General features: G+C 38.6%; 1 protein-coding gene across 3 annotated transcripts in view; it reads right to left on the reverse strand.

Moving 5' to 3' along the window:
* The window catches only part of clk2a (CDC-like kinase 2a), a 17,641-nt gene extending 180 nt beyond the window's left edge, over positions 1-17,461 (reverse strand). Inside the window, exons 1-13 of one of the 3 annotated variants that reach the window (XM_062030045.1) lie at positions 17,121-17,461; positions 15,326-15,531; positions 12,393-12,672; positions 11,303-11,393; positions 10,474-10,540; positions 9,697-9,813; positions 7,418-7,584; positions 7,183-7,277; positions 3,610-3,739; positions 3,413-3,495; positions 1,256-1,335; positions 1,069-1,159; positions 1-1,001 (exon numbers count right to left, since the gene is read on the reverse strand). The exon at positions 1-1,001 is cut by the window's left edge and continues 180 nt beyond it. In XM_062030045.1, coding sequence (XP_061886029.1) covers positions 813-1,001; positions 1,069-1,159; positions 1,256-1,335; positions 3,413-3,495; positions 3,610-3,739; positions 7,183-7,277; positions 7,418-7,584; positions 9,697-9,813; positions 10,474-10,540; positions 11,303-11,393; positions 12,393-12,672; positions 15,326-15,531 — 1,596 coding nt within the window. In that variant the 5' untranslated portion in view covers positions 17,121-17,461 and the 3' untranslated portion in view covers positions 1-812. Of the gene's footprint in view, positions 1,002-1,068; positions 1,160-1,255; positions 1,336-3,412; positions 3,496-3,609; positions 3,740-7,182; positions 7,278-7,417; positions 7,585-9,696; positions 9,814-10,473; positions 10,541-11,302; positions 11,394-12,392; positions 12,673-15,325; positions 15,532-17,120 lie in introns of those variants that run through there. The other 2 variants (XM_062030046.1, XM_062030047.1) reach the window with 2 other exon arrangements.
* Positions 17,462-18,068: the final 607 nt, after the last annotated feature.

Genomic DNA, 18,068 nt, shown 5'->3' on the forward strand with positions numbered 1-18,068 from the left:
ACGCTTTTGTGGGATAAACCGCAGGCGTGATGACGTCACACATTTGGAAAGGCAAATTTATACTTTAGTTTAAAAGTGTCAGAAAACTCCACAGCTAAGGCCAAGATACAGGTCATTGTGTAATACATTATTACATTAACACCCTTCCTACACCACCATGTAGAAAGCAAAGCATAATGTAAAAAGCAAACCAGAACAATAATATCCGCATACAAACAAATAAATAAACCACAGTCCTTGCTTGGTGGAGTAATAACTAACAAGTTGTGTGGAGTGTATGTCGTCATATTTGTGACTAATAAAGACCGAAACACCACATCATTATGCTTAAAGCATATAAAACAATTTGGTGCAAGTGCTCTTTAACAAAAGCAAACATTCATGACACTTGCAATTTGCACTGCTTTTATTTTTTGCTTTGGAACTCTCGTGTAAAGAAGAATTTTGTTTGCCTTCTTTGAGCATGATGGCATCGATTTAGGAAGCTTTGCTAAAATGCTGCATGTACGTTTTTTCGTTCATCAGTTATGTTCTTCTCAAAAACAGACTTTTGATATTTATCCCACGTGATGCTGATGGATGGACGGTAAGGGTGGGAAGTCAGAGGAAGACGAGAGCTGCATAGCGGGCTACTTTGGGTACATTAAGGGTCTGTTCAACACACTGCAGTTGGCCTCCTCCGGTCTTAGAGCTCTCTTGGCTGTAGAAGTGGACACTCTGAAGGTTCCCCTGGCTTTCATGATGATCAACAGACACTATTGCAACATGTATAAAAAATAGTCTGTACCAGTCTTGGGACGGGGTGCTGCAGATCACCGGCTGATGTCCCGGTTCCCCTCCCAGCTCTTGCTGCCTGTTGCCTCACAAGCCCCCCCGCAGTCAAAAAAAGGGTGCTTGATGGAGTCGGCCAGCGCCAGCCTCTTTGAGGGCTCGTACTCCAACATGCTTTCGATGATGTCAAACAACTGATGGTGCTCCTCCGCCTCCGACAGCAAGTATCGCTGGAGGTCAAATACATAGAGAAATATAAGTCTTTGTTCACTCCCAGTTATTTTACACTGCTCTCACCCTCAGAGGTTTGCAGTTTTCCCGCACATATTTGCCAGCTGAGGAGCCCTCGTCCCAGTCCAGACGGCCCCGGTAGAAATACTTCTGCTTTCTGAGAGAAGACAAGAAGGATAGATTTAGACGAACCTATTAATAAGTCTGCACATGTTTGTAATCGCTCAGGAGCATGTTTGCGTGCGAGTCTTGCCTTGTCTTACGGATCATTCTGGATGGCACAGGTCCAAGGATTCTCTCCATCATGGACAAATGCTCCCTGTTGTCATGAGTCTGACAGAAACACGTATACTTTATATTAGATAGATATTATATTTTATAAATTAACTCAAAGGAGCTCCTCGCTCGTCTTGTTAACTCTCATACAGCTGATGGATGACAATTCCCCTGTAGTATACAGGCATGTGTTTTCGCCTTCAGAACTTTCATGTACATAGTTTGATGACAGTGTTTGTTTGTTTTAGTAACATAACTTAGAATGGCATTCTTTTTGTATGATTTCAGTTTCACAAATTTCTCAGTAAATTCACCAAAACATCAGGGTGGCGTTATTGAGTCTGTTTAGCAGATTGGAGAGCTTGCTTCCGCAATTAGTAGTTCCCTGACGATGACTTCTGTTTTGTTTGATCAGCCGTTTGGAAAAAATTAAGGTATTTAAATAAACGTTTAGGAAATATTTCTGTGTAAATAACTCATTTCACAACGTACATATCTGCGACTTATAGTCCGGTGGAAAATTGTTTTTTGTTCTTCTAAAATTTAGTGTATTTTTGAACCTACAGTTTATTGACATAACTTTCTTACCTTTGTACATATTTTATATTTGATTCTTCTGATATGCCAAATTAACTAATTCAATGAAAATAAAATATGCGCATCTTTCTTTCCAACTTTGGTTAATCGAAAAATAATACGAATAAAGAATATACTTTGTTGGTTGCTGTGGTAGAATCCATGTTAATACTGCCATGCTTCTATTTTGAAGTTTGCTGAACACGAAAACACGGTGTAACACGTTGTGTAACTAGACGGTAGGGATGGGCAGTATGGCCTAAAATCTATATTGCAATACCTATTGAAGCCTCCTGTGATAATGGTATACATCACATATAGAACCATTTCAAAACGAGTTACAAAGTTTCTGAATTTGGCTGCTGACGTACGCGCTAAACATATTGCGTAATTTTCGGTTGTACCATTTTCTCTAAACTTTAATTAATATACTTGCCAATTCACTGTTAGTAGCTGGTTAATTTCTGTTGTAACCAGCCAGTTAGCTAGTATATTTGAACATCTGTTAAAATGTACGAATAACTTATTCTTATGTTGTTTGGATACTTTACATTAGTTTTGGGCGATACTACAAATTTGGTTATCGTTCCAATACCAACTTGGTATTAGTCATATCAATGCTGATAGTGATGCTTAAAATTTTTAAGATCATTGAATGACTCCATTTTTGACCACATTTATCATACAAAAACACAGGATGACGGTGTAACAATATCAATTCAATATTCAAATTATTTCCTTATTCCCTTTAATTACATAAAACATTTTTTTATCAAAATAAAGTCATTAGAGAAAAATAACTTATGAACAAAAACTGCTCTTGGCTCTTAATTCAATCCTAAGAGTTGTGTCCTTCTTTGTCCAGGGACTTATTTCTTTAGTTTGTAAACAATAACAAAAATGACAAAATATGTCTCAATAACCAGAAATATTGATCTACCGGTAATTACTGTAGTATCGACCTATACTGGTACTATACTTGGTTTGGTACCGTTACTGTTGATATTTGTATCAATCTGCCCACCTTTTTTACATTCACAAACTCTAGCTTCCGGTAAACACATCCTCCAATGGTGTGTAGTGTTTACCTATTCCTCATCCTCCAGGGATGATAATTGTAAGAAAGGTTGTCAATTTGCTGCCATGGAAACAACGGCTGCTGACTTAGAAGCAGCTTTGCACTATGGAGAGACATTAGCCACTAGTGAGAATAGAAGGCTACAGTGCATTGAGGACGCTTTAATTTGCTTGTCGCCGTCAAATTAGCGGGACACAGCTAGAATCAACATGCATTACCACAATATAACAATTGTATTAAAAACTCTATTGTCGCCCAAATCTATATAATTTATGTCGTGAAAACCTAATATGGACTGTGATAAAAATGTTCTTGTGAACTTTTTTGAAAGTAGCTACTGGAAGATCTAAAACTAGGCTAATTCTTACACATTTTAACATCCACAGTCCACCTGGGATATTTAACATCTTGCCAGAGATGACCTTCCAGTTTGTTATATGAAGATCCTAAAACGTTGTAAAAGCATTAATGACAGTGTACCTGAAACAAGGTGAAGCCCAGGTAGTATTCAAATAGGATGCAGCCAATGCTCCACACGTCACATGGATGGCCCCAGCCCATTTCTGAGTATGCAACATGAAGAGAAAATAGATATATAAAGTGTCCAACGGCGGAAAACCACATGTTTATATATATATATATATATATAAATATAATACTATTGATTTCATGCTTACCCAATATGACCTCAGGGGCACGGTAATGCCGGGTGGACACGATCGTGCTGTGATGCTCATGGTCAAAAGTTGCACTGCCGAAGTCTACTATGCGTACTGCCGTGCTCTTAACTGTCCTCTCTTCTCGCTTCTACCAGAAACAGATTTCTCATCTTCAGTGCATTGCTTAAACAAACAATCATTATTTAAACAATACACCACACATACACAAATAACTAACTAAACACCAAAAATTTGAAATGTCCTCAAATTGGCCAAAAACAGCTTTGTGCTTGACTTTAACTCATCTAGTCCTTAAGTGGCATACAGACATTTTCTAGTGGTTGTCATGTGACTTTTCAGTGCTTGCTTTTACAGTGCACCCGGAAAGTATTCACAGCGCTTCACTTTTTCCACATTTTATGTTACAGCCGTATTCCAAAATGTAATCATTTCATTTTTGTCCTCAAAATTCTACACGTAAAACCCCATTATGACAATTTGAAAAGGGTTTTTTAGAGCTTTTTGCAAATGTATTGAAAATAAAAAAAACTAAGAAATCCTATGTACATAAGTGTTCACAGCCTTTGCCATAAATCTCAAAAGTGAGCTCAGGTGAATCTTGTTTCAACTGATCATCCGTGAAATGTTCAGTTGATTGGACATGATTTGGAAAGGCACACACCTGTCTATATATAAATGACCCACACTTGACAGTGCATGGCCAAGCATGAAGTCGAAGGAACTGTCTGTAGACCTCAGAGACAAGACTGTCTTAAGGCACAAATCTGGGGAAGGGTAAAGAAAAATATTTGCTTCCTTGAAGATCCCAATGAGTACAGTGGCCTGTATCATCCGTAAATGGAAGAAGTTTGGAACCACCAGGATTCTTTTGTATTTAATGTTTAGGGTAATATGTCAAAACGGTAGTGTGTCAGGTACAAGCTAATTTAAAAAAAACTATTTAAAAAGGAGCCATATGTAATAATTTAATGTCAAGTCATCATTAAATGGCCCTAAAATGTCAAGTCATAAATCATGTTCTTTTCGATAACAGTAGTTCAGCCGGGCGGGATATGCTCATTTCAAAACTAGATTTACAGCCCCGAAATCTTGTTATTGTTTTCATTTCGATGTCCTGCCCTCTACCGTTTGACCACTTAGAAAGTCTGTGAGTGGGTCACATCCAGGTTGCAAGTTACGAACCGCCATCTTCGTCTCGCTACTGCCACTGGTAAAGTTACTAAACATGTCAGACCTTAGTAAATCTAAAAGCCGTCGTTACGATTCTCAATTTATTCATGATAAAGCCAGGAACAAAACGAGGATTTGTGTTGGGGATGCCTTTGAAAGATGAAGGCGATTAAAGGTGGAGAATATTTTTTTATCTGACGCCAAACTTGCTAATTTTCTCCTTGATAGGTAAGTAAGGCACTTATGTTTTGTTATTACTTGTAACAAATGGAAATGGACATTTCGTATGTAAACTATATTGACCAATATGGTCTATGACCCTGTCTAACAAAGCTAGTATGTTCGTGCAACGAATGCTTAGCATGCTAGCCCGGTCAAAGACACATCAACATATAGGCTAACGGGAGAAATATATGCCCGTTAGCCTGTATGTCGATGTGTATTCGAACTGACAGGGCAAAATATATTTTCGACAAATAAAACCTGTATGAATATGGGTAGTGTCAGTTCCTATTTCGTTCTCAATATGCTGACACGCTGAGGAAATGGATTCCAACATTATCACGGCTGTCGTGGCAATGTGAAACGTATGAAGACAGCCAAATCACATGATAAAATAAATCCTCATTTGTGTTTGCATATTGTGGGGGACAAGCGGTAGAAAATGGATGGATGGATGTACAAAGTTATATGGCAACCTGAAGTTATTGAAACAGTAGCCTATAGGCATAACTTGGTAAAAGGTCTCCTCTTTAGTTTTGGCCGTACATTAGGCTGCTAAGCATGCTCTACTTATTTTAACCAATATAACCATTGCTAGCGTTGTTTGTAGTTCGTTTTAGTCTTTGTTTTCTGATAGTACTGACAATAACCATATGATTGCCATTTGTTGTGATATTGTATGCAGGCATGATGTACTTCTTCCTGAAAATAGCCTAATTTCTGTGTAAAATATGTTGGTTAGAAATTTGTTATGGACAAAATGCTTGTCTATTCAGCCATTATGGTCCCAGCACCTCAACCCCTAGTAAGAGGCAGTGGAAGTTTAATTTCCTTGGAGTAGCCCAGTCGATCGAGCTGGATTCGGCTGCAAATCTGGCAACCTCAGTTCTGTCATGCGTGACATGATGTAACAAAAACGGTCAATTAATGCATCTCACTGTTTGGATTACTCACTATGTTATTCTACACCAAAATTATCCATTTATTATTATTCTAAATCTTCCGGGCCATTTTTTGTCCGCCTATAACTCCCACACCGTTCATCCGATTGATTCCATTAAAATGTTCAGCGCATTCAAGACACGTGGGCTCATTAAACAAACATTTCCCAAAATGACCAGTTTTACAGCAATTTATAATTTTCACCATTTTTTATTTTGAATTTTCTTCCTACATTTTTCAACCCATTTCAACCATTCCACAATCAGAACGTTCATCTTATTCAAAACAAGGACAACTGAGGTTTGTTCAGTTATTTATAATTTTCCACAATATTGTACAATATATTTGGTACTTCTCCCACTATTCTCAAACTGACTTTGACTGCAAGTAAATGTTCCACACTATCAGGAAATATATTTGTTATCGTAAAAAAACTTTGATTCAGTTTAAAATTTGACAAAACAGTAGTACTGTCAAAGCAAAGCATTATGGGAAACTATTTCATTTTGACCAATTGGATTAAGAGTTCGCTGTGTGGGAAATCTTTATATATTAATGCGTCGTCACTTTTGCAGCTCAGACATTATATTGATGATAATTTAGTTGTTTTTTACACATTTTAAATGGAATAGCATTTCAGATGTATGTTGAGTTTTTCACTTAACAAGGAAACATCAATATTTCATAGTGCCAAACAAATTATTTAGTGTTGTCACTGTTTGCGTTATATCTGGTGCCTTTACAATACATTTGCACCAATGCAGACATCTCTTGTTGTCTGACTTGTCACTTTCAGGAGCAATGATTCAGCTCCTGATTTCTTCCATATATCAATTATGGTTTTAACGTTCTTTTCCGTTAAGTAAGCTTGTGTTTGTAAGTACATTTTCAATACAATCATGTAATATATTTTATTGTAAAGAAAAAAACATTGATTCATCCCGAAAATTATCCAAAAAGGTAATCCTGTCGCAGCAATGCATTTTGGGTGCACACATGTAATTTTTAAACAAAGCTGGAAACTGGTTGAACAGTGTAATGACGAGCATGATTGACTGTCATGCAGGAGACCCAAGTTCAAATCCCAAACCGCCCGAAAGCATGGACTGACCCATTAGGGTTAAATTAGTATGTTAACTCTGGCATGCCTACTTCCTTCGCTAATTTTGCAGCCAGTCAAATAGTTTAATACCAACTATTACGACATACATCATATTTCTGCATGCGTTCTCTTACCTTTTCAACATTGTAAGACATAGTGAAATCCGAGTTGACAAACAGGATGTTCTCAGGCTTTAGGTCGGTGTGTGTCAGCTTATTGTCATGCATAACTACAACAGGGGACAAGAAACAAAAAATTTTGAAGAATGTCGCATTAGTCTATGATTATTTTTGCTGTACACTAGAAGCAGTGGCTCCCAAACTGTTGGCCTTTGACTCTGATTCTGTGTGAGGAAAGTAAGCAACTTACACTTCACAGCAAGACAGATTTGGTAGGCCATGTGTCGGACTTGACCGATGGAGTAGGGCAGGTAGTTGTTTTCTTTGAGGAAATCGAAGGTGCTGAGAGCTAGCAGCTCAAAGGAGAGACACATGTGACCATGGTAGTCAAACCAGTCGAACATCTGCACACACAGGCTGCAAGATAAAGAAGATGAAATAACTTTCAACAGTAAAGACAACCTTGTTGAAACAAAAAAAAAAATCTAAAAGAAATGTCAAACATATAATATTTAGTCTGAGCTAAATATTAATTATTTATTGCCAGGTTGTTTACAACAAGTTAAAGACTAGCGAGTCCAGGTTGTGAAGTTCAGACACTTTCTAGTTTAAGTGTTGGAGTGGAACCTGTTTATGTCGATGTAAACAAAGTAGCCATTGCTTGTACATTTACTTGTTTCTTTGCCAAAGACATGAGGATATTGTATGTCGACGCTGTTGTAACCCACGTTCTTCTTTTGATCAGCTCCAAGGGTCGGGCTATTTGCAGATGGTTAAAATAATCTATTTAACAGTGGTCACAGGTAAAGCGTTGGTCTCAAATTGCAAACTCAGACAAGGCCTGTCTGTTCTAAAATGAGCCCTCATGTGTGCGCGTAAATTTTATTTTACAAGTACTATGGGACTGTTGGCATAGAAACTGCCACTGTGGAGGCAGCAAGCCTGTGGGGTCTGCTGACCCTGAACACGCTGAAGCATAACATCCCAATCACTTCTTAAACAATACCAGAAGATTGATTCATGTATGACTACACAAGTATGAAAACTGGTAGGATCAATTAATAAAAAAGTGTGGATGTTGTGTCTAAGGATGTGCAACCAAAACACTGGCCCCCAGACAAGGCAGTTTCACAATGGTAACAATAAACATTTCATATCACAGTTATTGTGACCAAAATACCATGGTTATTAATTATTATTATCGCGGCATTGTTGAATGTGATCAAAAAGTATTTATTAGGAATGTAACAATATGAACATTTCACATCACGGTTATTGTGAGCAAAATTATCAGAGTTTTCATTATCGCATTATTGTTGAATGTGCTCAAAAAGTACACACAAAAATATTTTAACTAATTCATAAAATAAAATTATACACATTATACTTTCTTGGAGAATAAACATAACATTTTGTTCTGGCTTCAAAAGAGCCATGTTTTTAAATAGGCTTTTCCTATTTTATTTTAATTTGTAAAAGGTTTTAGAGTATTTTCTAAATGATTAACGGTTTATGTGTCGCTTCCAGTTGTAGACACCTCTGGGTCATATTCCCTCTGTATAGATCCATCACTCTGTGTTAAAAGAGCACCACTGGTAAGTTCAATGTGCAAAATTTAATGTATGTCAATTGCTCAGACAGTAATGTGTTTATTGAAGTTTAGATTGGAGTATGTTGTTTCTTAATGGGGAAAGACATTAATGTCTCTTGTATTCATGTTAGCATTTAATATAGCCAGCCTTTAGCACGCTAGCTTGCTTCTCCAGTAAATGAGCATCTTCAACGGTTCGTGAGTTTATCGAAGTGCGGTTATTAAACATGGTTTTAGGATAACTTAAATTTAAAACGATTTATTACTAAAAGCGTTAATCATTACGCCCCTACTTTCCACCAACTTGTGACTAGAAGACACTGATCGCGATTGATTAAATAATTATTAATCATGACAGTTAATAATATTTACTTCTTAAAACAACAATAATAAATGTATTATTGCTTATTTAAACAATAATAATGAGTATACTGATACATTCTAATTGTTCTAACAGTGTGTTACATTCCCTGACAGGACATGGGCAAAGGGGGTTGGCTTAATAATAGGATCTCGTCAACACAGCCTGATGGTGAGTGATGGTGAGCTGCAGAGTGTGTGTTGAAACTGAATGTGTATCCAAAAAAAGTAACTAATACAAAAAGATAAATTCTCGTTATTGTTCATGATGTAGCTTGTTTTTACCAAATATCAGGGTGTTTGTGTTCCTGTGTGAAAGTATTAAACAGTCTGTGATAATGAATTTTGGTGAATCACATATAACTAGTGTAACGTCAACTTACGCAGGAATTTTTTTTGGCAATAAAAATAACACGGGGTCCAACTCTTAACAACTTAAACAAGTTCCACTGTATGGAATACTCACAATTATTGTATTATTACATGATTACTAAAATTACAACTTCAAATTAGTTTGGGACATCTGGATGCAGATAAATGTCAGACGACACCATGTTTCTTCAATTGCCGTAACTTACAATTTGTTGTCAGGATCCTTCTCGTTGATCTTTTCAAGTACGTTGATCTCAAGGCGGGCTGCTTCTTTGTACTTCTCCACATTCTTGATAATTTTCAGGGCAACGTTGGTGCCACCCCTTTAAAAAAATGTTGCAACGAAAGTAAAACAGTTAATAGAAACGTCAAACCTATTTTATGTAAAACACCATGTTAGATGTTTCCCGGCAAACATCCCAATGCCAGTGAATGTTTTTTTTCTAAAGTAGGGCTGCACAATACAGTATATCGTTTGAGCATCCAAATCGCCATGTACGTGTGCACAATTGTCCAATTGGAAGGCTCTGCGATGGAGGCGGCAAATTAACTCAACATGTCTGCGCCTATAGCACACACGGGTCAATAAAAAAAGACTTTCATTATGTTTTCTGGGCTGTGTCTAGGTGTGTGCTGATTTTAAGGATAATGTACACGTCGTCGTAGATCTCTATATCGATAAAAATAGGTGTTATAATTTGTCAGCTGTGGTTGCTTTTTCAAGATTTGACAAAATGCCCGTGACTGTCAGTAAATGTGACAGATTGACATATTGTTTAAACTCCACTCGTGTGGATTCGTAAGCTTTTTTTTTTTTTTTTTTTTTTACAACAGTTTGCCCTTTTTTAAAAGGTTGTCAAACTAGAAGGTCAAGAATACAGATTATCTTAATGGACAAAAATACCATTTGGCAAAACAAAAAAACTTGTATGTTTGAAGCATATGACATCATGTATTATTCCACATTTTCAACAGACACACACCTGCGATGGTCGATACACTGCATCACCCTCCCAAAGGTGCCTTCCCCCAAAGTGCTGACAATCTCATCTGCAGCATGACACAAAGACAAAAGGGAAAAGGGAACGACAGTGGGGAGTGGAAAGAGAACAGGAGAATTAGTCTCTCAAATTTCAGAGAACAAAATCATCCTAGCATCTGTCCTATTTTCAAAGGGCTGCCTATTCAACCTGGCAGGCTTAAAACACAAATTATAATCTATGGTAACCTAATGCATAACACTATGTGATAAATGAATGAAAAATGGGAGGGAGGTGTAAAGTGCTACTTTCTCAAAAGACCAATTTGCAGGCATCGAAAAGTGGGCACAATCCCCCCTCCCAAAAAATAAAGCACTTGCATTACAGCAGTTTTTTAACATTAAATATATGAAAAAAGTGTGTATGAATATATGTATAAGCTGGTCGTAAATGTCTAAAAAAAAAAGTATTGTGAACAAACGTTTGATTACATTTCTATAAAAATAACTACAAACTTAAAATTAGCTTGCTTTTACAATGCGACAGAGAAACAAATGCAAGTAAGACTGATTCTATTTTTTGAAAGGTAACCTGTGAAACATAGAAAATGCTCCACAGCTTAATTTCCTATTAAAGAGAAAAAAAAGAAAAATGTCAGAAGATATCTAACGTCCCTCACAGAAACTTCCTTGTTCTTGCAATCCACCCTGCTAATTCAGCTAGAGCGAAGAGCATTCTAGCAAGGCACCATCATCAGGCACTCCCATTTAAATGCTCTATGCTTTAATACTCATATGGAGAAGGGTTACGATAGAGTAGTGGCAGTGAGTACATCTCTCTTGCAGGACGTCCCCACTCCGACAGATCAGGTGCCCTTCCTCGTCGTCCCTCACACTCAGTGCCCGCGTCCGGCTGTTGCTCCGCTGTTTTCACACCCAAACCGCCATCAGCAGGTCACGACACAACCAAAACAGGGGGTATTCAGAGGCAGCCGTGGCGTCAGGCGGCACAGGCAGACGAGGAGGGAGGAGGAGGGTGGTGGTGTTGTAGTTGTTGGTGGTGGTGGGTTTGGTGGTCATGGAGCGATTCACGCATGACACCACGTGAAGGAAATATATAACGATAGGGATATAGTGCAAGGGAACAAGTCAAAGATCACATGTTGTCCTCTGCTTCCCCCCCCCCCACCTTTAAACCACAGCTGCTTACAAAACAAGGAGCAACTGGCACATCCATCCATTCATTCAACGCAAAGACCAAAAAAAGACAACAGTAATACAACCAAATCAGACCTTAGTAGCTTCACTTGGAAGTTAAGGAGTAAACCAAATGATAGCAAGCAGGAAATAGTTACAACCTGCTTATTTGCAATCTATATTTTTGGATAAAAATGTAGTCAAAGTTGCAATTTAATAACTTGGAAGATATCTTAATGTCTACATCTCCAATCAGAAATCTCAATTAATTATAATCAAACCTTTGTAAAATATTTGGTGGAACATCTTCACTTTACTGCATTTACTGGGCATTGCATTCTTTAGTTTATAATAGGTGTGACTACAACTACAAAAAACAGATCGACCCAAATAGGAAAGATGACAAATGGCATATGTTTGTTGTCGTTGCTGTTCAAAAAGTGTACTTGGTTAAAATCATTTTGAGATTGGTTATCAATCACGGAATAATGGCTGCTTGCATAAAAATGAAAATGTTCTCCAAAACTGACAGTGTAAGCAAAAGCCGCCTATATCAAGAAAAAATTCCAAAATCAGAAAGATTGCACTACTTACCAAATCCAGGGGCTGTGAAAAAGAAATGGTTAGAGAGGGAAAGAGGCAGAGAGAGCTGAGCGCAAGGTAGAAGAGATAGAAAAAACAGGATGAGGAGAGTTAAAAGACCATCTCAGGTCTGGCTGTACTCACCGAGGAGGATGGGCTATAGGACCTGGTTCTACGCCGCCTTCGTTTGTGCTTACGCCTGCTGCCCTTTCGTCGGTATGACTCATCTCGCTCACGATCTCTTTCTCGGCTGCGTCGGTAGTCATACATGCTTGGGGAGAAGTCTCGTGGATAGTAACATTCTGCTGTTCCACGTGGCTCCCTGTCTCTGTCACCATCTCGGCTCTGATCCAATCTTCTGTATCCCTCGTAGTATCTTCGATCAAATGGCCGGCGCTCTGTTGAGCGATTGTCAAAGCTCCGACTGTATCGGCAGACAGATAGGAATATTCTGAAGTTTTGTGAGAAATTGCCCACAACTACGCTGCATTCCAGAAAACTGGGTACTTCAAAAATAGAATACAAAATGGTACTTCTGTCTGTAAAATTGGTGCCTACATATTTTTTAAAGATTAGGACTGCGGGCGTATCATCAATCTTCTTTTGTTTATTTATTTATTTGACAGGGACAGTACAATTAAACATTGCTGCCCACAGGTAACCGATGTCAAAGTATATAAGACTTCGAGCCACAGGCTAACTTGCGACCCTTTTTTTTTTTAAGTTGACAAAAGTGTGAAACACATACAAAAAGATTAAGACAAGTACAAAAATAACACATTGAAAATAATTGGCCCCATTTGTCTACACTACATCCAGTTCTAGTGCTCACACTTCTGATTTTCTTTAAGTCACTTTTTCAGTTTTGTGGAGGAAAGTTTAATGTCCGACTGTGACTTTAACTCCAGTGGCAAAGCGTTCCACAGATGTGAGGCCTTCACTGAGAACGCAGACTGACCCAGAGTCGTCCGGCACCTTTTCACTCTACAGCTCCCAGCGACTGCAGCTCGAGTCTGCACACCTTCACTACTGTATCTTTGTATTTCTTGACACATCACATCAGGGGCTAATCCATTAAGACACTTAAAAATAGCTTTTAAAAATGAGAAATTTATAATATTATCAAAAGTCATCATGTTATATTTTTGAGTAATATGGCAGTGATGATGCTTCATTGGTTTTTGATCAAAAGTCTTTAGTGTTTGTTTATACAACGACAACATAGGCTTCACTACACATTTCGCGGCCTGTCCCCAGACCATGGCACAATAAGACATATTGGATAAAATCATTGCATGCATGTAAACTCGTGCAGCTTGAACAGCACGGTCTAACAAGCCTGAAACAGTTTATATTTATTTTTATGGTCTTAGTCATTTTTATAATATGGCCATCAAATTTTAGCTTAAAGGCCTACTGAAATGATTTTTTAAAATTTAAACGGGGATAGCAGATCCATTCTATGTGTCATACTTGATCATTTCGCGATATTGCCATATTTTTGCTGGAAGGATTTAGTAGAGAACATCGACGATAAAGTTTGCAACTTTTGGTCGCTGATAAAAAAAGTCTTGCATGTACCGGAAGTAGCGTGACGTCACAGGTTGAAAGGCTCCTCACATTTCCCCATTGTTTACACCAGCAGCGAGAGCGATTCGGACCGAGAAAGCGACGATTACCCCATTAATTTGAGCCAGGATGAAAGATTCGTGGATGAGGAACGTGAGAGTGAAGGACTAGAGTGCAGTCCAGGACGCATCTTTTTTTGCTCTGACCGTAACTTAGGTACAAGCTGGCTCATTTGATTCCACACTGTCTCCTTTTTCTATTGTGGATCACGGATTTGTATTTTAAACCACCTCGTTTACTATATCCTCTTGAAAATGAGAGTCGAGAACGCGCAATGGACATTCACAGTGACTTTTATCTCCACGACAATACATCGGCGAAGCACTTTAGCTACGGAGCTAACGTGATAGCATCGGGCTTAACTTAAGAAATAAACCCCTGACTGGAAGGATAGACAGAAAATCAACAATACTATTAAACCATGGACCTGTAAATACACGGTTAATGCTTTCCAGCCTGGCGAAGCTTAACAATGCTGTTGCTAACGACGCCATTGAAGCTAACTTAGCAACGGGACCTCACAGAGATATGCTAAAAACATTAGCTATCCACCTACGCCAGCTAGCCCTCATCTGCTCAACAACACCCGTGCTCACCTGCGTTCCAGCGATCGACGGCGCGACGAAGGACTTCACCTGATCATCCGTGCGGTCGGCGGCTAGCGTCGGATAGCGCGTCTGCTTTTCAAGTCAAAGTCCTCCTGGTTGTGTTGCTGTAGCCAGCCGCTAATACACAGATCCCACCTACAACTTTCTTCTTTGCAGTCTTAATTGTTCATTAAACAAATTGCAAAAGATTCACCAACACAGATGTCCAGAATACTGTGGAATTTTGCGATGAAAACAGAGCTTTTTGTATTGGATTCAATGGTGTCCGAATACTTCCGTTTCAACGATTGACGTCACGCGCATACGTCATCATACATAGACGTTTTCAACCGGAAGTTTAGCGGGAAATTTAAAATTGCACTTTATAAGTTAACCCGGCCGTATTGGCATGTGTTGCAATGTTAAGATTTCATCATTGATATATAAACTATCAGACTGCGTGGTCGGTAGTAGTGTGTTTCAGTAGGCCTTTAAGGTCCAAAATAACACCCACATATTTAAATTCCTTTACATGCTCTATTTTATTTTGATTAATGTTGACCTGAATTTCATTTAATGATTGTTTCTTCAAAGAGAAAAACATTGAGAATGTTTTGTTATAATTTAGGGTTAAACAGTTATTTTGAAGCCATGTTGATATTTCAGCAAGCTGTCTGTTTAATATCTCTGAAGCCTGTTGAGGGGTGTCGGCTGCCACATAAATGATCATCTGTTGTTGTTATTGTTAACATTTGATTTTTTTTTCCAGGTCTAACCCTGTAAGCTCCACGCAGGTTATTTCAGACCATCCCAAATGTTTCCATTATCATCATCCACATTAGGGTACACATGGAAACATACCTCCTTGAGCGTACAAAACTTGTATCTTGTCTCTGAGCCCGTCCATGCCGGTCTCGATCTCGGTCTCTGTCACTGCTCGAAGAATATGTGGGTGATCTTCTGTGTCTTTGTCTTCGTCCTCTATCTCGATCTTTGTCTCTGTAACGATCATGGTAGCTGCTGCGACTCTCTCTGTCTGAGGATGTGTACCGTCTTGTGTAAGGCATCTGTTATGTTTTTGGAAAGAAAAATGTGCGGTCAGTCATGGATCACTGTTAACAATAACTTGCAATGCTCTGCTTGACGCCTGGAGCAAGCTAAACATATATCAAAACAATGAAAGTTATTGGAAAGTCAAGTTGATTGGAGCGTAACACTTGGTAAGAAAAATCAAGCAGTAACGGTACGTTCATAATGTGACTTTTTTATATCGTATGTAAATTGAAAACATGTTCCCTAAGTTAACGGAGGTGTATTTAGCAAGCCTAAATACACTATATTGCCAAAAGTATTTGGCCACCCATCCAAATGATCAGAATCAGGTGTCTTAATCACTTGGCCCGCCCACAGGTGTATAAAATCAAGCACTAAAGCATAGAGACCGTTTCTACAAACATTTGTGAAAGAATGGGCCCCTCTCAGGAGCTCAGTGATTTCCAGCGTGGAACTGTCATAGGATGCCACCTGTGCAACAAATCCAGTCGTGAAATTTCCTCGCTCCTAAATATTCCAAAGTCAACTGTCGGCTTTATTATAAGAAAATGGAAGAGTTTGGGAACAACAGCAACTCAACAACAAAGTGGTAGCAGTGTGTAATTTGGAGGAGGAGGAATTATGGTGTGGGGTTGTTTTTCAGGAGTTGGGCTTGGCCCCTTAGTTCCAGTGAAAGGAACTTTGAATGCTCCAGGATACCCAAACATTTTGGACAATTCCATGCGCCCAACCTTGTGGGAACAGTTTGGAGCGGGCCACTTCCTCTTCCAACATGATTGTGCACCAGTGCACAAAGCAAGGTCCATAAAGACATGGATGACAGAGTCTAGTGTGGATGAACTTGACTGGCCTGCACAGAGTCCTGACCTGAACCCGATAGAACACCTCTGGGATGAATTAGAACGGAGACTGAGAGCAAGGCCTTTTCCACCAACCTGTGTGACCTCACCAATGCGCTTTTGGAAAAGTGGTGTAAAATTCCTAAAAACACACTCCGCAACCTTGTGGACAGCCTTCCCAGAAGAGTTGAAGCTGTAATAGCTGCAGAAGGTGGACCGACATCATATTGAACCCTATGGGTTAGGAATGGGATGGCACTTCAAGTTCATATGTGAGTCAAGGCAAATGGCTAAATACTTTTGACAATATAGTGTAGGTTGAACATAATGTGATAGCACGAACTACTTAAAAAGCATATAACCAACTTTAAGCGCACTGCTGTTTACTTCGGCTCCCAAAACTCGTGGCAACAATCAACACAGACAATATAAGGAATATTATGAACAGGGAATAACATTTGGCGGTCATAAACTGTTAAGATGCATTAGCGTGTCATATATACTTAAGAAATAAGCACACTATCTTGTTCAAAAATCGATACGTGCATTTCTTCAAACGTTCATTGTATAATGCACATTTTAAACACTACGGCTGAAAAAAAATTCAGCGCTAATTTAGCTAAATAAGCTAGCCCCTTTAGCTGATGTAAATAATTTGACCGCCATCTTATTCTAGCTCGGCTAAGATCTAGCAGTTAGCTGCCGTGCTAACCACTATGACCGAATGTGGCTCATTTATCTTCACATTAGAGAGTAATACCCACCGTTTTAGCAGCGAGCCCCGTACGTTTGTCCCACAAGAAGTCCGTGGTGGTAGCGGTCTAGTTTACATGTATATTTTCCTTTGGTTCCTCGCAGCTCCGTTGCAAGCGAGCCAGGAGTAGTGTCACGTTCCGTGTCCAGTTAGTTCTGGTTGAAACTAGTGGCGTAAATGCTGCATTACATACAACAGTTAATATGTAATCTCCAACCGACTATAAATAAAAGCGCTTTGGGCTGCACCTTTTGGTTCGGAATTCTTTCTCTTAAATTCTGACTAGACTTCAACAAGATGGGGTAATTTGACGTCTTCTTTGGTGTGTAGGTAACGAGCACGATAGCCGACATCCGGGTGTTGCTGCCCCGTTTAGGCCTAATCTCTTATTACAGCTATCCAGAAACAGTAAACAGTACAGTAGTAGGTACTTGATTTTGCTATATGTAATGCTCATTACGGTATTCTAGTCAAATATGCAGAGTTAAGATGTGTCAGTATCAAAATATCACTTGAAATCAATTTTTGGCAGCAACAAAGTGGCCATTTGGGTAGATATTTGCTCTAAAAAGGGTATTTCAACAAGTAAACAGTACAGTAAGTACATGATTTTGATATATGTAATGCTCATAAGTTTATTCTAGCAGAATATGCAGAGATAAGATTTGTCAGTTTTAAGATATTACTTGAATTCATTTTTTGGCAGCAGCAAAGTGGTCGTTTTGGTATATTTTAGCTTTGTAAAGGGTATTTCAACAAGTAAACAGTACAAGAGGTACTTCATTTTGATATATGTAATGCTCATTAGGGTATTCTTGTAAAATATGCAGAGATAAGATGTGTCAGTATCAAAATATTACTTGAAATAAATTTATGGCAGCAACAAAGTGGCCATTTGGGTAGATATTTGCTCTAAAAAGGGTATTTCAACAAGTAAACAGTACAGTAGGTACATGAT

Source organism: Entelurus aequoreus, linkage group LG20, assembly GCF_033978785.1.
Source record: "Entelurus aequoreus isolate RoL-2023_Sb linkage group LG20, RoL_Eaeq_v1.1, whole genome shotgun sequence".
Lineage (NCBI taxonomy): Eukaryota > Metazoa > Chordata > Actinopteri > Syngnathiformes > Syngnathidae > Entelurus > Entelurus aequoreus.